This window comes from Salvelinus fontinalis, chromosome 6 (genome assembly GCF_029448725.1).
Source record: "Salvelinus fontinalis isolate EN_2023a chromosome 6, ASM2944872v1, whole genome shotgun sequence".
Classification (NCBI taxonomy): Eukaryota; Metazoa; Chordata; class Actinopteri; order Salmoniformes; family Salmonidae; genus Salvelinus; species Salvelinus fontinalis.
This window is the reverse complement of record NC_074670.1, coordinates 37,953,232-37,980,305: the sequence shown is the minus strand read 5'-3', so window position 1 is coordinate 37,980,305 and position 27,074 is coordinate 37,953,232. Positions and strand designations below refer to the sequence as shown.

General features: G+C 44.7%; 1 protein-coding gene across 1 annotated transcript in view; it reads right to left on the bottom strand.

Moving 5' to 3' along the window:
• Nucleotides 1–27,074, bottom strand: part of LOC129857790 (NADP-dependent malic enzyme-like) — a 117,907-nt gene that overhangs the window by 69,920 nt on the left and 20,913 nt on the right. The window contains exons 2-3 of the mRNA XM_055926363.1: nt 7,148–7,281; nt 2,790–2,939 (exon numbers count right to left, since the gene is read on the bottom strand). Of these exons, the coding sequence (XP_055782338.1) occupies nt 2,790–2,939; nt 7,148–7,281 (284 nt within the window). The remainder of the gene's footprint in view (nt 1–2,789; nt 2,940–7,147; nt 7,282–27,074) is intronic.

The following is a 27,074-nucleotide window of genomic DNA, read 5'->3' as shown; positions in this document are numbered from 1 at the left end:
GGCGCTTCATCAAGCACATGTTTCCCCTTCAGACTCTGAGGTAGCACAGTGGCAACTTCATCTCATGTCTGTCATTAAGACAGCATAGCCATTTATACTGTATGTTAATAATGGCCTTTTATATCTCGCCTTTTGGTTTAAATCATAGGCTCTCCTCTCCACTATGTAAGTCTAATTATCTTACAGCTTTGTCAATCATTGGCATTATTGTAAAGCTCGCCGCCGTTGGACTCTGGTGCAGCGGAAACGTGTTCTCTGGAGTGATGAATCACGCTTCACCATCTGGCAGTCCCGTCAAAAAAATCTGGGTTTGGCGGATGCCAGGAGAATGCTACCTGTCCCAATGCATAGTGCCAACTGTAAAGTTTGGTGCAGGAGGAATAATGGTCTGGGGCTGTTTTTCATGGTTCGGGCTAGGCCCCTTAGTTCCAGTGAAGGGAAATCTTAATGATACAGCATACAATGACATTCTAGCCAATTATATTCAGTTTGGGGAAGGCCCTTCTCTGTTTCAGCATGATATGCCCCTGTGCACAAAGCGAGATCCATACAGAAATGGTTTGTCGAGATCTGTGTGGAAGAACTTGACTGGCCTGCACAGAGACCTGACCCCAAACATCGAACACCTTTAGGATGAATTGGAACGCCGACTGCCAGCCAGGCCTAATAGCCCAACATCAGTAGGCTAATAGTCTTGTGGCTGAATGGAAGCAAGTCCTAGCAGCAATGTTCCAACATCTAGTAGAAAGCCTTCCCAGAAGAGTAGAGGCTGTTATATCAGAAAAGTGGGGATCAACTCCATATTAATGGCCATGATTTTGAAATGAGATGTTCGACGAGCAGGAGTACACATACTTTTGGTCATGTAGTGTATTTATCTTCAAGGCCTCTCATTTCCAAAAGCTTTGACAGAGTATTGCTGTGATAATAGAGAAGGCTAAATTGTCCCTATAAAGACCAGTTGACCATAGAAAAGGCACTCAGAGGCTATGTGATCTATATACAGTACATGCATGCTCGAGCTCCCCGAATGTGAGTGTCCCCCCTGTGAATCTAGGCTGTGAGTTCAACCAATCAGGGGTAGACGTAACATATTCAATGCAAATCCGGGGACACTCCAATTCGTATGATATGTTACGTTTCGTATGGTATGTATGGTACAGTAGGTATCATCCATTTTGTATGATATGTTCAGATTTACAATCACATGATATGTTACGAATTGCAATTCGTACAATATGTTACAAATTTACAAAATGTATGATATGTAACGAATTCCAAACTGTTGTGGCTAACCTTTGCTAGGTGGCTAACGCTAACTTTAGCTAGGTGGTTAACGCTAGCTAGGCTAGGGTTTAAGGTTAAAGGTTTATGGTTAGGGTTGGGGGAAGGGTAACGCAATGGGATGCAGGGGAGAGGCCTGGGTCTGGGACTGCTAAGGACCAGGTTTGTGGAGTCTACAGAGCCTGCTGCTAACTGACCCACGTCTACCAGTCCCAAATTCCCCACCCCCGGCCTCTGCAGCTCGCAGTGCGTCTTGGCCCACTGCATTGTGGGTCTGCAGGGAGATATAAGATCACTCCTCTAGCCCAGTGTCAGAGGTAGGGGAGCTAGGAGTATGCTAGACATATTTTCCACATACTTGCTCTGGGGAAATTGTGGGAAAGGGGGTTGTATAACTCCAAGTATGTGGGAGTGTGCACTTAGGTTTACAAACACATTTTAAAAATGTGCCCAAGGTAAGCATTTCAAATAAAACAGCTTTGGATTTAGCATTCGCTACTAATCAAAAGCATCCCTGGACATGATCAGTTTATTTGGGGTTTTTGAGACCTGCAAGGAAAAGTTCACTGAGGATATGAGTGAGTGACTCCCAAATGGCACCCTATTCCCTATATAGTCCATATGGGCCCTGGTAAAAAAAAAGAAAGAAGAGTTGTGCACTATATATTGAATAAGGTGCCATTTGGAATGCACACAGTGTGTCAGTCTGTGACTGACTGACAGAGTGACTGACGAGAGAGTGAGAGGAGAGCGTGAGAGGGTCTATAAAGAGTGTTTATAACTGAGAGGTACTAGACAATATAACTTCAACATCCTTCTCCCTCTCCCTCAGTAGTTGACTACAGAACAATACTCTCGGTGGCGTTTCTTGGACCATGTTAGTTCTAATGTCTAAGACTCAAAACAAACCCAACACCTGACATCTTCACAACACAGTCTAGATATGTTAAAGCCAAGTCAAGCATGATCAGCTCCTTGACATTGTCTGAATGTGTGTTATATTCATTTGATCTCCATTATGACTCTAATGAGGGAGTTTAGTGGTGACAGAGACGTGGACCTAATTGTTTGAGGAGAAACACACAGATAACTGAGCAGACCGAAGAGGCAAGTCCTGCTTTATGCAATGCCAAGTCCATTCAAGGTGAACTGTACACTGTAACTTCTTATACTGGCCTAAGCTGCCCAAGGACTCGCAGAACCCAACTCGACACAGACCCGCCCCAGCCTCTGATTTTGATTGAGAGTTTGTTGCAACAGGCGCCAAGTCCAACATATTTGTTTCATAAGAATGCATCTAAATTATTTGACAATTGATGGTAAAATCTTAAAACAATGTTAAGGCTGGCCACGAGCAGCAAGTGTGTGTGTGTGTGTGTGTGACAGTATATCCATTAGGCCTATTCAGTGTGTGTGTGTGTGTGTGTGTGTGTGCATGCATGTGGTGTGTGTTAGTGCTCCCATGTGTGTGTGCATACATCCATGTGTGTGTGTTTCTCTCTCACCTGGGTCTCCTGAAGGCAAGGCCATACATCTGGCAGGCCAGGCCCACGGTGGGGGTGTAAACAATAGGCATGAACCTCTCTGTGTCGGACGTCAGCACACGGTAGAACAGCTTCTCATTCCTGTCCTGGAGCCCCATCAGAAACACATATCTGAGAATGGCAGAGGAGGAGGGGTGAGGGAAAAGGTGAAAATCTTTAACACTGATTCCTAAACTGTGCATGCAAAACAGACTTTAGAGGGACTTAGAGTAACTGTTGCTTATGTTACAAATGCTTAGAAAAATACACAGCGCACAGAAACACGCATTAGATATCCTACACAAGCTCCTTGTTATGATCAAACATTGACAGGGGGACCCACATTAATTACTGGCCCACTCCACAGGCTCTCAAGAAATAAGAAAGCTTCCCATAAAATATGGTATATTGTCCCTCTTGTTGGGATGATAGGAAGTATGCATGGCCTTCTCCCACATGGTCATTGGATACAAGGTGTTAACAATCTCTTTAAAAAAAAGGTTGATGGTGTTCCAGCCAGATCAAGTCATGGCTTACATCATACCACAGGGACCATCCACTAGATTCAGACACGGGATGATTTTCTTTTGAGTATCCACTCAAGGGGGCCGGAACATAATTACAAATAATTTGTACACTGCAAATTGACCGCAAGAAGCCCAAACAGATATAATATTTGGCTAAAACATGATAATTTCATTTTACCTTGCTTATATTTGTGTACGATCACTTGCCTGCCTGTCTATTATGCATGGGAATACTTGGGAACAGATTTCCCAAAGTAAAATCACTTGGAGCTGATTCCCTGGTGTTTTTACAGTATTTTATGTCCAACAATAAAAAATACATAAAATGTTTTTAAAGAATTTGCTCAGGGGGGCCAAATAAAACCACCCACAGGCCAAATTTGGAAATTCTGCCATAACACCACAATTCAGTCACGAACTAGGGACACAGAAAGAGACCAACTTATTGGTGCCCAACATTGTGTAATTGGTGATGTGACTTTGAGGCCATGTCAAGACAGTGTCAAGCTAGGGTTGTACCACTCACATGCCACTAGGAAACGGGGTGGCACAAAATGTATATTGTCAGTAAAATATGGTATTTCAGTCTAGGTGGCCTAGACCCATATGATTATTTTGATTTCACTTATCTAGTTGTCTTTTCCACTAGCGACTACAACTTGAGCCAGTTGTGGCTCTCTCGGCCTGAAAGCATATCACAGTCACACACACACACTTTTTTTCAGATAGTGTTTGGGCTGTGTTAACAAGCGTGTGAAACTCTGCTAAAACTTGGCATGGGAAAATAAAAAATGTCCCTCTTTCAACCCCCTTCTTTCTCCATCCAAATTCATGATTCTTTATGATTCTTGACACTCTTGCCAGTTGGTTTTTATGATATTTCTTTAAACTGCTAGGTAGCATATCACATGCATCAGGTAAAAAATCTGAAATTGACATTTTAAGAGTTGACCCCTATGACATTTTAATTTTCGTGAGTCCTTCTCTTTATCTCTCCCACTGTGTCTTTGTGCATAGAAGAGGATTTCCCCAATAAATCCAGCCTAGGCCACCATCTCTGTTATCATAGACATATTTGGGCTTAAAGCCAGTGATGTCCAGAATCCAGCCTGCTTTATCAATGTCCAGACACCAGAATGAAGCTCTGCTTTGGGGAGTAGTAAAAACAGTAAATATCTGCTGCTTGGAATAGAATGGCATGTATCGTTTTGTGAGCGTTTTGAGCAACCGGCATGCAAAAATAAAGTGACATGGTCGGGTCCAGTAAATACCACAGAAAGCTTGAGAAAAAAGTAAGGCCCAGACTGCAATGGAAATACTATGGCCAGAGGCATGAGGACAGGCAGGGCGAACACCAGCTCTAATAAAGTGTTCCCATGCCATGAGACAAATTGTTGATGACATTGAAAGGGCATGGGAAAGGGAATAAAACACGCTAATTGCTGTTTTGGAGGATTGGTGTGGTACAGTATAGCAACCGTACCTCTTAGTCATCATACTACCACGCTGGAAAATCAAGTGGGATAAAAGTAGTGGTGGAAAAAGTACCCAACTGTCATACTTGAGTAAAAGTAAAGATGCCTTAATAGAAAATGACTCAAGTAAGTCACCTGGTAAAATTCTACTTAAGTAAAAATACTTTAACTGGAAGGCGACCAAAGTAGGAATTGGCTTTGGTGGTGACCAGTGAGATATACCTGCTGGAACGTGTGCTACGAGGGGGTGCTGCTATGGTGACCAGTGAGCTGAGATAAGGCGGGGCTTTACCTAGCAGACACTTGTAGATAACCTGTGGGTTTGGCGACGAGTATGAAGCGAGGGCCAACCAACGAGAGCGTACAGGTCGCAGTGGTGGGTAGTGTATGGGGCTTTGGTGACAAAACGGATGGCACTGTGATAAACTGCATCCAATTTGTTGAGTAGAGTGTTGGAGGCTATTTTATAGATGACGTCGCCGAGGTCGAGGATCGGTAGGGTGGTCAGTTTTACGAGGGTATGTTTGGAACATGAGTGAAGGATGCTTTGTTGCGATATAGGAAGCCGATTCTAGATTTAATTTTGGATTGGAGATGCTAAATGTGAGTCTGGAAGGAGAGCTTACAGTCTAACCAGACACCTAGGTATTTGTAGTTGTCCACGTATTCTAAGTCAGAGCCGTCCAGAGTAGTGTTGCTGGACGGGCGGGCAGGTGCTGGCAGTGATCGATTGAATAGCATGCATTTAGTTTTACTTGCATTTAAGAGCAGTTGGAGGCCACGGAAGGGGAGTTGTATGGCATTGAAGCTTGTCTGGAGGTTAGTTAACAGTGTCCAAAGAGGGGCCGAAGTATAAAGAATGGTGTCGTCTGCGTAGAGGTGGATCAGAGAATCACCAGCAGCAAGAGCGACATCCTTGACGTATACAGAGAAGAGTCGGCCCGAGAATTGAACCCTGTGGCACCCCCATAGAGAATGCCAGAGGTCCGGACAACAGGCCCTCCGATTTGACACACTGAACTCTATCAGAGAAGTAGTTGATAAACCAGGCGAGGCAGTCATTTGAGAAACCAAGGCTGTCGAGTCTGCCAATAAGAATGTGGTGATTGACGGAGTCGAAAGCCTTGGCCAGGTCGATGAATACGGCTGCACAGCAATGTCTCTTATCGATGGCGGTTATGATATCATTTAGGACCTTGAGCGTGGCTGAGGTGCACCCATGACCAACTCTGAAACCAGATTGCATAGCGGAGTTTCAGCATGACATTGCCCCCGAGGACAAAGCAAGGCCCATACAGAAAAATGGTTTGTCGAGATCTGTGTTGAAGAACTTGACTGGCCTGCACAGAGCCCTGACCTCAACCCCATCGAACACCTTTGGGATGAATTGGAACGCTGACTACCAGCCAGGCCTAATAGTCCAACATCAGTGCCTGACCTCACTAATGCTCTTGTTGCTGAATGGAAGCAAGTCCCCGCAGCAATGTTCCAACATCTAGTGGAAAGCCTTCCCAGAAGAGTGGAGGCTATTATAGCAGCAAAGGGGGGGACCAACTTCATATTAAGGCCCCTGATTTTTGGAATGAAATGTTCGACGAGCACATACATACACTACCATGCCAAATGTAACTTTCAAAATAAAGAAATCATCCATGTATGATGCATTGTGCATGATATGAAGCTGTGTTTTGTGTCATAGGATGCAAAATACATAATACGGGGATGATTTCTATATTTTGAAAGTAACATATCTTGAAATCTTGATTGCTGACAAGCAAAACATTTTGGGACTATGTCAACAATGGACTGATGAAAGAAATACCAAAATATAGTTTTTCGGTGGAATTTTCCTTTAAAACAGAGAAATCAACACAGAGAATATGGTACACCCACCCCCATGATTCAAAATGTTAAATTCCCTCTGCATGACTAACTACGTGCATGTGGTATCAATGACCGAGTTGCCAATGATCAAAGAAATCAGCCTGGGACATAAGCAATGCAGCATTACATAATGCTAAACCTTTGTGACCCTAATCAGCTGCAGTAGAGACTGAAATCAGCATTTATTTTATGTCTTAAAGAAGACATGTAAAATGCTGTGAAGAAGTAAGAGGAGGACAAGGAAGAATGAAGCCATAGAAATTGTGAAAAAAGTAGTAGCTGTTTGTTCAGTAACCAGTAGGGTGCTAGGATGGGTTGAATAAAGAGCTCAGAGGACTAGTCAGTAATCCTTCCCTTAGATCTCAGTCTCTTTGAAGGCTTCCAGGTGTGTGATCTTTCTCTCCCTGCGCGGAGAGGACAGACGAGACAGACGCACACAGGATCTCAGTCTCACCTGTCCAGGTCGTCCCTCTTCATCTCGTAGTTCTTGAGGACACGGAGGAGCTGAACGTCCTGGCTGAGGAAGCAGGGAGGCAGCAGGCCGTGGATCCCCAGCTGGAGACGTTCCTCCAAGGAGAAGGCCATGCCCTAAAACACACAGAACCATAGGAGGGACATCTGTTAGACCATCATCATAACACCAGAGCACGGTAGGGGGATCTGTTAGACCATTAAACCACAATAACACCACAGACCACTATTTAAGGCCACTGTGGGCCAGCTTCTGTAGGACTACTGGATGAGAAAGACTGTCTGACCTTACCGTATACGGTAAGCCCTCTGGTCCCAACTACTCAAAATTAATCGTGCTACTGTATGTCTTGACTATAAACGGTGTACTTGAGTGTATGTATTTTGTCTTTGATTGAACTTTAATTGATCCACTTCACATTACAAATGAACTTTGTGTAAAAAATGTTTTTATAATAGTTATTCTAAGTCTACAAGTCTATAGTCTGTGGAATGCTGGGCCTACATTCCAAACAGTTCAAAGTCCAGTTCAAGTCTAAAGTCAGCAGTAACTGGAGGAAGAATGGTTTAAACCACAGATCTCATGACCTACTTAAAATGTATGTTCTACAACCCTGCTATCCCCTTTACATTCAACATTACCGGCTGAGACTGCCCTGGTGAAACGTCCTTTGAACTTTTAGCCTAAGTTTGTATAAACAGGGACATTTCCATCCATCCCTCTTCAGAATCCCTGGAGTGATGATACTCAGGCTACTGCATGATCTGTCCTATCCCAGTGTTTGCTCTGGATGGGGGGGGGGGGTTTCCCTCAAGTATGAACCCTATTGGCTGATCTGATGTTCTGACTGTCTGCTCACATTCTGCTGTGATGTCCGTCCCCGTGAAGATACACACTGCAGCCATGAGACCAGGCTCTGTCTGACGACCACAAACTTTGACCTTTACCACAACCCTGACCTCCAGACGGGGATCTCGATAAACACACATGTTTAACATCTGGGTAGTGACCTTGAACACTACTGGATCTGTGAATCGGCTGTTGCCACTGTTGCCCCTCCTCTCTCACAGAGTCTGGTGGAGGGAGAAATAAGAGGATATGCTCATTGTTATGGCTGAAATAGAATAAATGGAAAGGTATCAGGTCAAAAACATGGTTTCCATTCCATTCCAGCCATTACAATGAGCCCAACCTCCGATTTAAAGTGACACCAGTCTCCACTTATCCATAGAGGTGCTGCCACCGCCCCATAGAGGGATCAGCGTGTGTGTAGCTGTGGTAGGCAGTGTGTTTTAGACTCTCTGGATGTATTTTTACATATGTGCATAATAAAATACAAGTCTGCTGAACACACCAGATCCTGTCACTGCTGGGATGGAATTGAAATTGTGGTGCAACTTCTGTGTTTTGGAACGCACCCCACGAGGGCTTGGTCAAAATGTACAGCTTTTTCAAGGAATTGGCACTTTTAAATCTGGTTGAGGGGTTTGATCACATGGACGCAGAGAGAGTGAAGTAGAAAAGCATAGTTCTTGACGTCGTACTAACCGCAGGCACATTTTCAAACCTTTGCAGATTTTCTTTAAAAAAAAATATATAACATTATTGGGTTTGGTCTCAACTGAACTTGGAGCTAATGACTCTGGGACAACACAGTTTAGAGTGCATGCATACACAGTGCACAACATCACAGAGAGGAAAACAAACACACAAACACACAGATTCCTCTTGGCAGAACATCTGAGGAACAGGATAAGTGTTTGCCTGAACACTTCTCAAATCAGCAATGTTATTTTGTAAAATTTCTATCGAGGAGCCTTCACACAGATTCTATTATAAATAACGGGGGACGTTTGGGCTGAGAGGTTGACAGCTTGGATGTCATCTATTGTACCTGTGACTTTCAGTGGACCCATGGTCTGATGTCAATGCACACAATTTCTGTCAGCAGGCCAACAGTGTGTCTAGTCACAGCCCAAAGCCTACACTAGTCATGGATTTGTTGTTTTCCATACTGCCACATATCAGTACATTATAATACAGTAAAGCCTAAAGTACATCAACCACTTTTGGTCAGATGTAACCACTGTAGTAGTTCCTATTGACACTTGTGTTAGAGCTAAAACACATACAAAAAACACACCATGCCCTGAATGCAATTTCAATGATGATTAGGTCAATTCTCTTTTGTTCTGCTGTTTAAGAACAATGTTTGATATTTCAATAAAGTTACGTTCCCTCTTTGTGCCTGTCCTTTCTCCAGGCTTGACTGAGTATGTACTTAAATGACTTGAGGAGCAGACACTCAATACTGCCAGCTCGGGAATTACTACCTTCCTCATAAATCGAAAGATACATTCTATTTTGCTAAGAGCCAGTGGTTGACATCATAAAGGGTTTCTCCTCCTCCGAGGCGTTGGACTGCACCGGCCATTATACAGCTGTTTAAGTGGCTCATACAACTGACCATGAGACATATTGGAGACTAGTCTAGAAGCTCTGGAAATGAAGCAAGGTTTTTAAAAATACATGAATCGAGCTTCATATAATGTGGTGACATTATTATATGAGATCAAGCCTCAGATGTGTGACTGCACATGCCACATGTGTCAAACCAGAGAGGAAGAGGAGAAGCGAGAGGAATAACTGGGCCAAAAATCTGTCTTCTCCAGCAGGTGGCATTTTTTGTATTTTTCGCTCCAAGCGAAGAGTTTATAAACTCAGCAAAAAAAGAAACTTCCCTTTTTCAGGACCCTGTCTTTCACAGATAATTCGTAAAAATCCAAATAACTTCACAGATTTTCATTGTAAAGGGTTTAAACATTGTTTCCCATACTTGTTCAATGAAACAAACAATTAATGAACATGCACCTGTGGAACGGTCGTTAGGACACTAACAGTTTACAGACGGTAGGCAATTAAGGTCACAGTTATCAAAACTTAGGACACCAAAGAGGCCTTTCTACTGACTCTGAAAAACACCAAAAGAAAGATGCCCAGGGTCCTTCCTCATCTGTGTGAATGTGCCTTAGGAATGCTGCAAAGAGGCATGAGGACTGCAGCTGTGGCCAGGGCAACAAATTGCAATGTCCGTACTGCGAGACGCCTAAGACAGCGCTACAGGGTGACAGGACGGACAGCTGATCATCCTCGCAAGTGGCAGACCGCGTGTAACACCTGCACAGGATCGCTAAATCCGAAGATCACACCTGCGGGACAGGTACAGGATGGCAACAACAACTGCCCGAGTTACACCAGGAACGCACAATCCCTCCATCAGTGCTCAGACTGTACGCAATAGGTTGAGAGAGGCTGGGCTGAGGGCTTGTAGGCCTGTTGTAAGGCAGGTCCTGACCAGACAACGTCACCTATGGGCACAAACCCACTGTCGTTGGACCAGACAGGACTGGCAAAAAGTGCTCTTCACTGATGAGTCGCAGTTTTGTCTCACCAGGGGTGATGGTCGGATTCGAGTTTATCGTCGAAGGAATGAGCATTACACCAAGGCCTGTACTCTGGAGTTGGATCAATTCGGAGGTGAAGGGTGGTCTAGGGCGGTGTGTCACAGCATCATCGGACTAAGCTTGTTGTCATTGCAGTCAATCTCAACGCTGTGCGTTACAGGGAAGACATCCTCCTCCCTCATGTGGTACCCTTCCTGCAGGCTCATCCTGACATGACCCTCCAGCATGACAATGCCACAAGCCATACTGCGTCTTCTGTGCATGATTTCCTGCAAGACAGGGATGTCAGTGTTCTGCCATGGCCAGCGAAGAGCCCGGATCGGAGGGTGAGGGCTAGTGCCATTCCCCCCAGAAATGTCCGGGAACTTGCAGGTGGAAGAGTGGGGTAACATCTCACAGCAAGAACTGGCAAATCTGGTGCAATCCATGAGGAGATGCACTGCAGTAATTAATGCAGCTGGTGGCCCCACCAGATACTGACTGTTACTTTGATTTTGAACCCCCCTTTGTTCATGGACACATTATTCCATTTCTGTTACATGTCACATGTCTGTGGAACTTGTTCAGTTTATGTCTCAGTTGTTAAATCTTGTGTTCATACAAATATTTACACATGTTAAGTTTGCTGAAAACATACACAGTTGACAGTGTGAGGAAGTTTCTTTTTTACTGAGTTTATATGGAGGTCAATGAGAGAGCATCGAATTTGATTAACAAAAATGTGTTTGTTTGCTACGTGTGTCTTATTTGATCAAATAGAAGTTGCGTAATGCTTAGGTTGTTACGAGTGTAATGATATACAGTTGAAGTCGGAAGTTTACATACACTTAGGTTGGAGTCATTACAACTCGTTTTTCAACCACTTCACACATTTCTTGTTAACAAACTATAGTTTTGGCAAGTCAGTTAGGACATCTACTTCGCACATGACAAGTAACTTTTCCAACAATTGTTCACAGACAGATTATTTCACTTATAATTCACTGTATCACAATTCTAGAGGGTAAGAAGTTTACATGCACTAAGTTAACTGTGCCTTTAAACAGCTTGGGAAATTCCGGAAAATTATGTCATGGCTTTAGAAGCTTCTGATAGGCTAATTGACATAATTTGAGTCGATTGGAGGTGTACCTGTGGATTTATTTCAAGGCCTACCTTCAAACTCAGTGCCTTTTTGCTTGACATCATGGGAAAATCAAAAGTAATTAAAAAATCTATTATGAAAATCTAAATAAATCAGCCAAGACCTCCAAAAAATGTAGACCTCCACAAGTCTGGATCATTGGGAGCAATTTTCAAATGCCTGAAGGTATCACATTCATCTGTACAAGCAATAGCACGCAAGTATAAACACCATGGGACCACGCAACCGTCATACCGCTCAGGAAGGAGACATGTTCTGTCTACTAGAGATGAACGTACTTTGTTGCGAAAAGTGAAAATCAATCCCAGAACAGCAGCAAATGACCTTGTGAAGATGCTGGAGGGAACAGGTACAAAAGTATCTATATCCACAGTAAAACGAGTCCTATATCGACATAACCTGAAAGGCCACTCAGCAAGGAAGCAGCCACTACCCCAAAACCGCCATAAAAAAAGCCAGACTACGGTTTGCAACTGCACATGGGGACAAAGATGGTCTGATAAAACAAAAATAGAACTGGTTGGCCATAATGACGTTGTGTTTGGAGGAAAAAGAAGGAGGCTTGCAAGCCGAAGAATATCATCCCAACCGTGAAGCACGGGGGTGGCAGCATCATGTTGTGGAGGTGCTTTGCTGCAGGAAGGACTAGTGCACTTCACAAAATAGATGGCATCCTGATAAAGGAAAATTATGTGGATATATTGAAGCAACATCTCAAGACATCAGTCAGGAAGTTAAAGCTTGGTCGCAAATGGGTCTTCCAAATGGACAATGACCCCAAGCATACTTCCAAAGTTGTGGCAAAATGCCTTAAGAACAACAAAGTCAAGGTATTGGAATGTTCATCACAAAGCCCTGACCTCAATCCTATAGAAAATGTGTGGGCAGAACTGAAAAAGTGTGTGTGAGCAAGGAGGCCTACAAACCTGACTCAGTTACACCAGCTCTGTCTGGAGGAATGGGACAAAATTCACCCAACTTATTGTGGGAAGCTTGTGGAAGGCTACCCGAAACATTTGACCCAAGTTAAACATTTTAAAAACAAAGCTACCAAATACTAATTGTGTGTATGTAAACGTCTGACCCACTGGGAATGTGATGAAAGAAATAAAAGTTGAAATAAATCATTCTCTCTACTATTACATGGAACCCAAACCGGCTGTGCGCGTGCGCCATCATGCGCTATCGTGCATACATTTATTTTGCCCCCCCAACCCAAACGCGATCACGACACGCAGGTTAAAATATCAAAACAAACTCTGAACTAATGACATTAATTTGGGGGCAGGTCCAAAAGCATTAAACATGTATGGCAATTTAGCTAGTTAGCTTGCACTTGCTAGCTAACGTTAATTTGTCCTATTTAGCTAGCTTGCTGCTGCTAGCTAATTTGTCCTGGGATATAAACAGAGTTGTTATTTTACCTGAAATGCACCTGAAAGGACTTCTACTCTGACAATTAATCCACACATAAAACGGCCAACCGAATCGTTTCTAGTCATCTCTCTCCTTCCAGGCTTTTTCATCGTTTAACTTATATGGTGATCGCATCTAAACTTTCATAGTATTACCACGACAACCGGCAAAACAGTTCATCTTTCAATCACCCACGTGGGTATAACCAATGAGGAGATGGCACGTGGTTACCTGCTTCTATAAACCAATGAGGAGATGGGAGAGGCAGGACTTGCAGCGTGAGCTGCGTCAGAAATAGGAATGACTTCTATTTTAGCCCTTGGCGTCGCAGACGCTCGCAAGCAGTGTGGGTGCAATAATTGAATAACATGGATTCCTACATTTATTTTGCGACGCTCGCGCACGCGACGTGTCTGGTCTTGTCAGCATGTTATTCTGAAATTTCACATTCTTAAAATAAAGTGGTGATCCTAACTGACCTAAGACGTGAATTTTTACCAGGATTAAATGTCAGGAATTGTGAAAAACAATAATCTATTTGGCTAAGGTGTATGTAAACTTCCGACTTCAACTGTAAGTAGGACACGTTAGGTAGTAGGTACATCCGGCAGGTAGCCTAGTGGTTAGAGTGTTGGGCCAGTAACCGAAAGGTTGCTAGATCAAATCCCTGAGCTGACAAAGTAAAAATCTGTCATTCTGCCCCTGAACAAGGCAGTTAGCCTAGGAACAGTAGGTTGTCATTGAAAATAAGAATTTGTTCCTAACTGACTTGCATAGTTAAATAAAGGTTCAATTAAAAAACATCCCGGCAACTGAGAAAAAGCGTTATGCTTGTTGTTCAAGCGCATATCTGCCCTCTCATTAGCTAGAATGCTCCCACATCTTGCCTCCTCTCGGCTGCCATCCATCTTTGAAGACATTTCGTTTCATTGTTAGCGCAGCCACTTGAGTATCTGGTCAATATAATTCCATGGAGGGCCAAGTGTCTGCGGGTTTTTCGCTCCTCCCTTGTACTTGATTGATGAATTAAGATCACTACATTAGTAAGGAACTCCCCTCACTTGGTTGTCTAGGTCTTAATTGAAAGGAAAAAAATAAAACCAGCAGACACTAGGCCCTCCACGGAATGAGTTTGACACCCCTGGCACACGCACACAAGCGCACGCAATCAGCCACACTTTCCCGAACCCGAAGGAGCACACGTACCCACCCATACACGCACACACAAACTTGTTCTCTTGAATAATTGTGTGCATTTGGACAAGCATTAAAACAAACAGTGGCCCACACAGTAGCAGCACTGACACAGTTAGGGGCTTGTCTGTGTCAGAGCTAAATGTCAAGGCATGTCTGAGAGAGTGAGATGACCCATGGACTCAGTCTCATTAAGAATAATTACTCGCACAGTTCTGTGGTCGCTCAAAGGCTCCTAGTGTAATATGTGAAATGGAGACCCTCCATGGAACCCAGCCCAAATGAGCAATTAATGTCGCCGACAATGGATCAGGAAGCCTGGGCCGACAGGGCAAGCCACTGAGTATGGAAATACCTTCCGATTGGGGACATGGATGGCTGGGGAGGAGAGAAGGAGCAGGAGGAGAGGGTAGGGAACTGCTTTTCTGTTTATCCACTGTATGCTTGGATGTCAAGAAATATTATATCGACATGGTCTGCAGCTCCTGGCAGGGTCAATGTGGGAACCGGCAGGTGGATTTGCTGTGTGACTGACTAGCTATATAATCGGCCTGCGTCAACCCTTAACTTAACCCGTAAATAGAACTGGCTATCCTCTCAATCAACCACCACAGACCCTGTCAGTCACTACAGCCTGGTGAGGCCCTCAGATAGCTACTGAGGAAAGCCATTCTCCAAAACAACTCCGATAACAGCTGGAGAGTGATGAGATAAGATGGCGTGAAGGGAAGAGGTGGTGAAGGAGGATTGTGTTCCTAATATGGGTGCCATATTTTGAACTGTTCAACTCAAACATTTCCACTTGTTGTTGTGGTGGGACAGGTATTAGTTTGTTGAGAAAGAATGGAACAATATGTTGTCAAACACGTTTTGCTGTTTCAGTCAGTTAGTAACTGGGGTTGAGTTCTGGTAAACCCAGGCTCTCGAAAGGAAAATATACAATTGGAACATAGAGAGAAAATAGAAAACGGATGAATAATAATGCCGTTTCCGCTTTCCATTAATCATCAATGGAATAGATTCCTCCGTTCATTGTTGGTGAATGTTTGCACTCACTCAAACACAAAAAAATATGCATTCTTGACCAAACAGACACACATGCACTACATGACCAAAAGTATCTACTCGCCAAACATCTCAATACAAAATCATGGGAACTAATATGGAGTTGGTCCCCCTTTGCTGCTATAACAGCCTCCACTCTTCTGGGAAGGCTTTCCACTAGATGTTGGAACCTTTCTGCGAGGACTTGCTTCCATTCAGCCACGAGATCATTAGTGAGGTCGGGCACTGTTGTTGGGCGATTAAGGCCTGGTGCGCAGTCGGCGTTCCAATTCATCCCAAAGGTGTTCAATGGGGTTGAGGTCAGGGCTCTGTGCAGGCCAGTCAAGTTCTTTCAAACCGATCTCAACAAACCATTTCTGTATAGACCTCGCTTTGTGCACGGGGTATTGTCATGCTGAAACAGGAAAGGGCCTTCCACAAACTGTTGCCACAAAGTTGGAAGCACAGAATCATTTAGAACGTCATTGCTGTAGCGTTAAGATATCCCTTCACTGGAACTAAGGGGCCTGGCCCGAACCATGAAAAAGAGCCCCAGACCATTAATACTAATCCACCAAACTTTACAATTGGCTCTATGAATTCGGGCAGGTAGCATTCTTCTGGCTTCCGCAAAACCCAGATTCCTTTGTTGGACTGCCAGATAGTGAAGCATGATTCATCACTCCAGAGATAGCGTTTCCACTGCTCCAGAGTCCAATGGCGGCGAACTTTGCACCACTCCAACCGACGCTTGGCATTGCGCATGGTGATCTTAGGTTTGTGTGCGGCTGCTCAGCCATTGAAACCCATTTCATGAAGCTCGCAACGAACAGTTCTTGTACTGACGTTGCTTCCAGAGGCAGTTAGGAACTAGGTAATGAGTGTTGTAATAGAGGACAGACGATTTGTAGCACTCGGCGCTCCCGTTCTGTTGGCTTGTGTGGCATAACACTTTGCATGTGTTTCCACTTCACAATAACAGCACATATTCAATCGCTCCCTATCCCAGTCTGCTGTCCCCACATGCTTCAAGACGGCCACCATTGTTCCTGTACCCAAGAAGGCAAAGATGAACTAAATGACTACTGCCCCGTAGCACTCACTTCTGTCATCATGAAGTGCTTTGAGAGACTAGTCAAGGATCATATCACCTCCACCTTACCGGCCACCATAGACCCACTTCAGTTTGCATACCGCCCCAACAGGTCCACAGACGATGCAATCGCCATCACACTGCCCTATTCCATCTGGACAAGAGGAATATCTATGTAAGAATGCTGTTCATTGACTACAGCTCAGCATTCAACACCATAGTACCCTCCAAGCTCATCATCAAGCTGGAGGCCCTGGATCTCAACCCATCCCTGTGCAATTGGATCATGGACTTTCTGAAGGGCCACCCCCAGGTGGTTAAGGTAGGAAACAGCATCTCCACTTCGCTGACCCTCAACACTGGGGCCCCACAAGGGTGCGTGCTCAGCCCCCTCCTGTACTCCGTTCACCCCACGACTGCGTGGCCATGCACGCCTCAAACTCAAATCATCAAGTTTGCAGAAGACATTGATTACCAACAACGATGAAACAGCCTACCGTGAGGAGGTGAGGGCACTCGGAGTGTGGTGGCAGGAAAACCTCTCACTCAACATCAACAAAACAAAGGAGATGATCGTGGAAACAGCAGAGGGAGCACCCCCCTATGCACTGACTTGTTGAAAAGGTGGCATCCTATGATGGTGCCACGTGGAAAATCACTGAGCTCTTCAGTAAGGCCATTCTACTGCCAATGTTTGTCTATGGAGATTGAATGGCTGTGTGCTCAACAACTGAAATAGCCAAATCCACTAATTTGAAGGAGTGTCCACCTACTTTTGTATATATATAGTTTACACACGCGTACACACAGCTTTTGTCTTTTTGATTGCTTGCCCTAATAGTTTTAAAGTGTGATTGTTGCAAAGCTTTTCTCTTTCGCTTAGGGAATCGAGGGTTGGGCAGGGTGGACTAGAATGCTTCCACATGTGGCGTACCACATCTAAGGTGCCCGCGCCCTGTGCCAACACGTGTCGCCCGCAGATCCATGTTCCAGGAGCTAGTGGTAACCAAACAGACCTGTAATCTGCCCATGGGGCAATGCCACCCTCCAGCTCAGGCCACACTGCCACGGCCAAGCCTACCCCAAAAACACACAGTACACAAGGAAACGGGTAATTAGTAGACCAGATGGTGTAAGCATAGAATATAAAAGTATGTTATTTTCAAACTGATAAAAATCCTTCCGTGTGTTCCAGAAAGTTCCAGAGTTCAAAAGCAGTGTTGTTTGGGTTATTCATTCTGGAGGGAGAGTTTCAGAAGTTTGACTAACCCTTCTCATGCTTCAACCATGTAATCTCACATCTCCCGCAAACCCAAATACAGAGAGATGTTCAGGGGCCTGCCTAGTTTAACCTCAAATACACTATAAGTTTAAAATGTCCAACACTGCAGGAAAGTTCTCCTGCAACAGGGTGATCAAATTAAAATCTTACATCTGTAACACTGCTCATAATTTGTCTCTTCCAACCTGAAGTACAATTTGCCCTCCCGCTGTTGACATTTCCTGAATTTCCCCCCTCTTTCCTGCGTGTCCCCTGAGCTCTCGGTTTCGGTGGAAGCGAAGTCCCCTCTTCTTGAAGAGAAAAGACGCCCATTGAGCGAGACCTAGGCCAAGACACCCCACTCACCCCAGTCTGAGATTAGATACAGAAACATAAGCCCTTCATAGAAGACAGATGGATAATGTTTGGCAGAAAAGATTCACTGGCACAAACATGTGATCAGAGAGGTTTAGACTCTGCTGCTCCCCCGAGCGCTATGGAAGGGGGACTGGAGTGCTCTCTGTTCATCCCAGAGAGACGGAGAGCTCTGAGCTGAGCCACTGCACCTCCACTGACGCTTTCCCCACTGTAGGGTGTATAAGGCACAAGGGAAATGTGCACACAATCGAAAGGACGAAGTGTGGATAAAGACTCATTAACTCTGTTTATTGCAATTCCACAGCGTATAGCCCTGGACTCATCAGCCCACACAGGGCTCTTCTTGGCACATGAGGCTCATCGATCAACATGGCTAACTGCTGTATGAAACTACCGAAGATGCTGAAAAGGAACTAAGAGGTGTTGTAGTGTTGAAGCCCTGTGTTCAGCTTTAAGCTGATCTGGCTGGTATTCAGGTGCAACAACATGTAACTTTGCAGATAGAAATGTCCTCCAGAGCTGACATGATTCTCTATTCTACACGACCGTGAAGCATTTCTGTTCTACATACAATATTTATATCTGAACACTATATAATGTTGCACCCCACTTGTGGCCTTGGAGTTTCTGCTGGGTCTGAAGTAGGCTAAGTCCCAGGGCAGTACTCGGTCTAAAACCCCCCAGCTGACGAAACAGGAAATGAAGGCTATTACCATAAAACGTGGCCAGCCATCAGCTAAACTCCACTATTACTACAACAGGTTCTTCAGACCACACATCATCTGGGTTAAGGTGTTGCATGTGATTGGGGTCCATTGGGTCTTCATTGGTGGACACAGAGCAGGAGTGGACTTGCTTTTCTACTGAAATGACAAGGAGTCATTGTCTGGAAACCTGCCAATATGGACACCATTATACTGTACTAGAATAAATATGTTTGAGAAATGCAAAGAAAGATCATTTGGAAGAGCTGAGACGATTCCAGAACGGCTAATATTGTAAAGTCAGAAAATTGTAAGTTAAAGCATACTGTCATTAGAAGAATGAGTAGTTTGGTTGTCTGTGACCTGACTGGGTTTACCACAATCAAACAGCTTGGGGAGATTCTGACTCACACACCTCATTCCAATATGCTTTCAACAACGTGACACACACATACACACAAACACAAACTCAGAGAAGAAATCAAGATTGTGCAATGCTACAGAAGCTGTTGCGAAGAATGGTGCTGTTTAGCTCCGACTAAGAGAGGACAAACACACTACCGTACAGTACAGTCATGACGAAACGTTGAGAATGACACAAATATTAATTTCCTAAGTTTGCTGCTTCAGTCTCTTTAGATATTTTTGTCAGATGTTACTAAGGAATACTGAAGTATAATTACAAGCATTTCATAAGTGTCAAAGGCTTTTATTGACAATTACATGAAGTTGATGCAAATAGTCAATATTTGCAGTGTTGTCCCTTTTTCACGAGCTCTGCAATCCGCCCTGGCATGCTGTCAATTAACTTCTGGGCCACATCCTGACTTATGGTAGCCCATTCTTGCATAATCAATGCTTGGAGTTTGTCAGAATTTGTGGGTTTTTGTTTGTCCACCAGCCACGAGGATTGACCACAAGTTCTCAATGGGATTAAGGTCTGGGGAGTTTCCTGGCTATTGACCCAAAATATCGATGTTTTGTTCCCCGAGCCACTTAGTTATCACTTTTGCATTATGGCAAGGTGCTCCATCATGCTGGAAAAGACATTGTTCGTCACCAAACTGTTCCTGAATGGTTGGGAGAAGTTGCTCTCGGAGGATGCGTTGGTACCATTCTTTACTCATGGCTGTGTTCTAAGGCAACATTGTGAGTAAGCCAACTCCCTTGGCTGAGAAGCAACCCCACACATGGATGGTCTCAGGATGCTTTACTGTTGGCATGACACAGGATTGATGGTAGCGCTCACCTTGTCTTCTCCGGACAAGCTTTTTTCCTGATGCCCCAAACAATCGGAAAGGGGATTCAGAGAAAATTGCTTTACCCCAGTCCTCAGAAGTCCAATCCCTGTACCTTTTGCAGAATATCAGTCTGTCCCTGATGTTTTTCCTGGAGAGAAGTGGCTTCTTTCTGCCCTTGACATCAGGCCATCCTCCAAACGTCTTCGCCTCACTGTGCATGCAGATGCACTCACACCTGCCTGCTGCACTCACACCTGCCTGCTGCCATTCCTGAGCAAGCTCTGTACTGGTGGTGCCCCGATCCCGCAGCTGAATCAACTTTAGAAGACGGCCCTGGCGCTTGCTGGACTTTCTTGGGCGCCCTGAAGCCTTCTTCACAACAATTGAACCGCTCTCCTTGAAGTTCTTGATGATCCGATGAATGGTTGATTTAGGTGCAATCTTACTGGCAGCAATATCCTTGCCTGTGAAGCCCTTTTTGTGCAAAGCAATGATGACGGCACGTGTTTCCTTGCAGGTAACCATGGTTGACAGAGGAAGAACAATGATTCCAAGCACCACCCTCCTTTTGAAGCTTCCAGTCTGTTATTTGAACTCAATCAGTATGACAAAGTGATCTCCAGCCTTGTCCTCGTCAACACTCACACCTGTGTTAACGAGATAATCACTAACATGATGTCAGCTGGTCCTTGTGGCAGGGCTGACATGTAGTTGTAACGGCTGTCTAATTCCTCCTCCTCGGATGAGGAGAAGGAGTAAGGGTCGGACCAAAACGCAGCGTTGTATGATGACATACTGATTTATTTAAATAAAGACGAAACATGAAGAACACTTGAATTGATTACAAAATAACAAACGGCGTAGCCTGACCTGAACATAAGAACTTACATAAACACGAAGAACGCATGAAACAGGAACAGACTACCCAAACGAACGAACAAACGAAACAGTCCTGTGTGGTAGACAGACAGGAAAAATCACCCACAAACAAACAGTGAGAACAGCCTACATTAATATGGTTCTCAATCAGAGGAAACGTCAAACACCTGCCTCTAATTGAGAACCATATCAGGCAACACATTTAACCCAACATAGAAACACATAACATAGAATGCCCACCCCAACTCACGCCCTGACCAACTAAACACATACAAAAACAAGGAAAACAGGTCAGGAACGTGACAGTAGTGGAAATCTTTTTGGGGGGATTCAGTTCATTTGCATGGCAGAGGGACTTTGCAATTATTTACAGTTCATCTGATCACTCTTCATAACATTCTGGAGTATATGCAAATTGCCATCATACAACCCGAGGCAGCAAACTTTGTGAAAATTTATATTTGTGTCATTCTCAAAACTTTTGGCCACGACTCTACATTACTTCCTTATTGTACAGCGGCGTACCACATCATCCTTTTGTTTGATCAATTGTGGCATGTGTGTCTAGACGCTGTGAAAACAGAGGGGCTGGAGCAGGGCTTGGGGAGGGGTCATCCAGTGTGTGTGTGTCCAACAGAAGGGGCTGGGCTCCCAGTTATCAGAGGTTCTGTTATTCTGCAGCTCAAAGACAAACTGGCATCAGAAGCAACCAGGCAAGCCACTGCTGGCTGACTGCATGAGCCAATACGTGCCAAGACTGGACTCAGACATTCACGGTCCACTTGCCTCCTCGGCTTGGTCCGACCTGACTAGCTCAGCTAGTATGCCTGTTATATAAACCCTCACCACCTCCCTTTCTCACTGTCTCTGGTGCTGCCACGTAGCCAAACAAGCAAGAGAAAAAGAGAGCAAGTAAGCGAGAGAGAGATAGAGAGAGAGAAGTAGAGAGAGGGAGCAAAGGAGAGAGGGAGGTGGAGAGATGGCACATTGAGGCTTACTGGGTGATCTGAAAGGACTCAATGAGTTAGTAGCAGAACTACAATAAAGGCCTCTCTCTCTCGTGAATATAACTTGAACTCTTTCTTTCTCTCTCACGCTCTCACAGATTTGCATTCCCACACACTTGCATTTTAGACACACATGCCACACTTGCACTCACCATCTCACACACAGGTGTGGAAAATAAGTTGGCTCTGCCTGGAAAGCCCCTCACACTCACACACACACACACACACACCATCCAATCCAGCCCCAGTTCTTCACTCAACACCAGCCTCTCCACTGAGGTGTTAATGAGTCTGACGTGTTAGTGTCAGAGTGTAACAATTCCGTAACTACACGCTGGGAGACGGGAAGCAAGTACAGGATGAGGATTTAATAATAAATAGACATGTAACTAAACAAGAACAGCATCCGAACAAGGCAAACAAAACAACATCAATGCAGACACAGGAATGACACTGAGGAAGTGACAGATATAGGGGAGGCAATCAGTGACGTGATGGAGTCCAGGTGAGTCCGATGAAGCACTGGTGTGCGTAACGATGGTGACAGGTGTGTGAAATGATGAGCAGCCTGGCAAACTCGGACGCCAGAGAGGGGGAGCGGGAGCAGATGTGACAGAGACCCCAGGGAGGGAGCAGCGGGCAGTGTTAGCTAGTTGGTGCACTGGCCTAGCACCCTGACTGAGCCAAGGCACACAGGGCTGATCTCTGATGGACAGTATGGGGAGAGAGTGACAGCACTGCACCACAGATTTTTGTACAGGCTGGATCACACGTGTCGAGTGAGAAGCAGAGCATTTCCTGTACATGCATACGCTGGGGGCATGGACATAAAGAATGCATGAACAGAGACAGGAGGAAGACAAGGAGCAGAATCACTGGATTACCTGTCAGGTCAAAATTCTGGAAAATTGCATCGCATCGCATCAGTTAGGCTGGGTTCTGTACAATAATTAAGGCTACTGGCTACCTGACAGGCTCACTAGTTCCCATTGAACTAGTCATCTTTCTTCTCGAATCCGTGGGACTTAAAACATAGAGGTAAGATCGATATCGATTTTGATACCTGACGTAGTATTTTCATATACGCTTTCATATTAATTTGAAATTCAGTTCTTCTTGAAGTTCTCACAAAAACAAGCTTGTCTCTGAAATGTCAACGCAGCACTGAACATATACCAAGCTTTCTATTTTCCAAAGCCTTTTACATTTAATTCAGCTCGTGTCATTCTAATTTAGATTTTTGCAACCTGTGGAAACAACTTCAAAGACAACAAAATGTAAAATCTGCACAGCTATGTCAACAGAGCTCGGTGCTTATTATCAGATGTATTAGGTTATGAAATCCGACTTTTTGGATATAATGTTAATTATATGTCAGAGAAAGACCCCACTGAACGATTCAGAACTTGAGTAATCATATTTATCTTGGTAAAATGTATTTTATAACATAAGGAAGTTCAATTTCGTCACAAAAGCGCCTGGAGATGGCGCTGGAGAAGAAGGCTGACGTTTTACGTGTTCCTATCCAATTGTGTTTTTTTTGTTTGTTTCTAACTTATTTTGTACATAATGTTGCTGCTACCATCTCTTATGACCGAAAATAACTTCTGGACATCAGACCTGTGATTACTCACCATGAACTGGCAGAATCCTTTTTTGAGTCCGATGAGCCCGACGTGAATGACTGCTTTCACGGGAACAGGCCCAGATCCCCGTCATTTGTGTGGAGAGAAGGCGGTGAAAAAGGGGCCGGAGGGTGGGCTGCCTTCGGAGAATTCGTAGGCGATCGAATAAACCTCCACTGCCTTCCATTCTGCTAGCCAACGTGCAATCGATGGAAAATAAAATCGATGACATACGCGGAAGATTAAACTACCAACGGGACAATCAAAATTCTAATATCTAATAGCTTCACGGAGTCGTGGCTGAACGACGACATTATCAACATACAGCTGGCTGGTTATACGCAGGATAGAACAGTGGCATCTGGTAAGAAAAAGGGCGGCGGACTATGTATTTTTGTAAATAACAGCTGGTGTACAAAATCTAAGGAAGTCTCAAGGTTTTGCTCGCCTGAGGTAGAGTATCTCATGATACGCTGTAGACCACACTATCTACCTAGAGAGTTTATCTGTATTTTTCATAGCTGTCTACATACCACCACAGACTGATGCTGGCATTAAGACCGCACTCAATGAGCTGTATTCCGCCATAAGCAAACAGGAAAACGCTCACCCAGAGGCGGTGCTCCTAGTGGCCGGGAAATGCAGGGAAACTTAAATCAATTTGACCTAATTTCTATCAGCATGTTAAATATACAAGCAGAGGGGAAAAAACTATGGACCACCTTTACTCCACACACAGACGCATACAAAGCTCTCCCTCGCCCTCTATTTGGCAAATCTGACCATAATTCTATCCTCCTAATTCCAGTTTACAAGCAACAATTAAAGTAGGAAGCACCAGTGACTTGATCAATAAAAAAGTGGTCAGATGAAGAAGATGCTAAGCTACTGGACTGTTTTGCTAGCACAGACTGGAATATGTTCCGGGATTCCTCCGATGGCATTGAGGAGTACACCACATCAGTCATTGGCTTCATCAATAAGTGCATCGATGACGTCGTCTCCACAGTGACCGTACATACATACCCCAACCAGAAGCAATGGATTACAGCCAACATCTGCACTGAGCTAAAGGCTAGAGCTGCCGCTTTCAAGGAGCGGGACTCTAACCCGGAAGCTTAGAAGAAATCTCGCTATGCCCTCCGACAAACCATCAAACAGGCAAAGCGTAAATACAGGACTAAGATTGAATCATACTACTCCGGCTCTGATGCTCTTCGGACGTGGCAGGGCTGCAAACCATTACAGACTACAAAGGGAAGCACAGCCGAGAGCTGCCCAGTGACAGGAGCCTACCAGACGATCTAAACTACTTCTATGCTCGCTTTGAGGCAAATAACACTGAAACATGCATGAGAGCACCATCTGTTCTGAAAGACTGATCACGCTCTCCGCAGCCGATGTGAGTAAGACCTTTAAACAGGTCAACAATCACAAGGCCAAAGGGCCAGACAGATTACCAGGAAGTGTACCACGAGCATGCGCTGACCAACTGGCAAGTGTCTTCACTGACATTTTCAACCACTATCTGTCGGGGTCTGTAATACCAACATGTCTTAAGCAGACCACCAGAGTCCCTGTGCCCAAGAACACTAAGGTAACCTGCCTAAATGACTACCGACCCGAAGCACTCACGTCTGTAGCTATGAAGTGCTTTGAAAGGCTGGCCATAGCCCACAACACCATTATCCCAGAAACCCTAGACCCACTCCAATGTGCATACCGCCCTAACAAATACACAGATGATGCAATCTCTATTGCACTCCACACTGCCCTTTCCCACCTGGAGAAAAGGAACACCTATGTGAGAATGTTATTCACTGACTACAGCTCAGCATTCAACACCATAGTGCCCTCTAAGCACATCAATAAGCTAAGGACCCTGGGACCAAACATCTCCCTCTGCAACTGGATCCTGGACTTCCTGACAGGCCACCACCAGGTGGTAAGGGTAGGTAACAACACATCCGCCACGCTGATCCTCAACACAGGGGCCCCTCAGGGGTGAGTGCTCAGTCCCCTCCTGTACTCCCTGTTAACTCAGGACCACACGGCCAGGCACAACTCCAAAACCATCATTAAGATTGCTGATGACACAACAGTGATAGGCCTGATCACCGACAATGAGGAGACAGCCTATAGGGAGGAGGTCAGAGACCTGACCGTGTGGTGCCAGGACAACTACCTCTCCCTCAATGTGATCAAGACAAAGGAGATGATTGTGGACTACAGGAAAAAGATGACCGAGCACGCCCCCATTCTCATCGACGGAGCTGTAGTGGAACAGGTTGAGAGCTTCATAGTTCCTTGGCGTCTACCTCACCAACAAACTAACATGGTCCTAGCACACCAAGACAGTCGTGAAGAGGGCACAGCAAAACCTATTCCCCTTCAAGAGACTGAAAAGATTTGGCATGGGTACTCAAATCTTAAAAAGGTTTTACAGCTGCACCATCGAGAGCATCCTGACGGGTTGCATCACTGGCTGGTATGGCAACTGCTCGGCCTCCGACTGCAAGGCACTACAGAGGGTAGTGCGTACGGCCCAGTACATCACTGAGGCAAAGCTTCCTGCCATCCAGGACCTCTATACCAGGCGGTGTCAGATGAAGGCCCTAAAAATTGTGAAAGACTCAAGCCACCCTAGTCATAGACTTTTCTCTCTGCTACCGCAGAGGGTGTGGTAACTAACTCGGGCTCTCGCTCCCTATAACGGGGAGCTAGGTAAGGCAGTGTTTTCACCAGTCACCTAATGACAGAAGAGCTGACAGATTAATGAGAAACATTATAAAAAGCATATTCCTCACGGGAGAGAGAGAGAGAGAGAGAGAGAGAGAGGGAAAGGGAGAGAAAGAGAGGGAGAGAAAGAGGAAGGTGGAGAGAGGGGTACAGACAGAGCAGGTGTGAAACCTCAGCGTTGTTGTGTTTAGGGGTTTCCATTCCATAGCAGAGTTGGGATAACGAGCCGGTGAAGTGTGACGTGTCACAGCCATGTCCTGAGAAACCCCAATCGTATGGACCCTGGTGCCGATGGAAAAATGTATAGCAAAACATATTAGGTTGTCAAAATCATTCTGTGTGTGTATGTACAGTATACAGTTGAAGTCGTAAATTTACATAAACTTAGGTTGGAGTCATTAATAGTCGTTTTTCAACCACTCCACACATTTCTTGTTTGTGGAGTGGTTGGTTAGGACATCTACTTTGTGCTTGAAACAAATAATTTTTCCAACAATTGTTTACAGACAGATTATTTCACTTATAATTCACTGTATCACAATTCCAGAGGGTAAGAAGTTTACATACAATAAGTTGACTGTGCCTTTAAAAAGATTGGAAAATTCCAAAAAATGATGTCATGGCTTTAGTAGATTCTGATAGGCTAATTGACATAATTTGAGTCAATTGGAGGTATACCTGTGGATGTATTTCAAGGCCTACCTTCAAACTCAGTGCCTC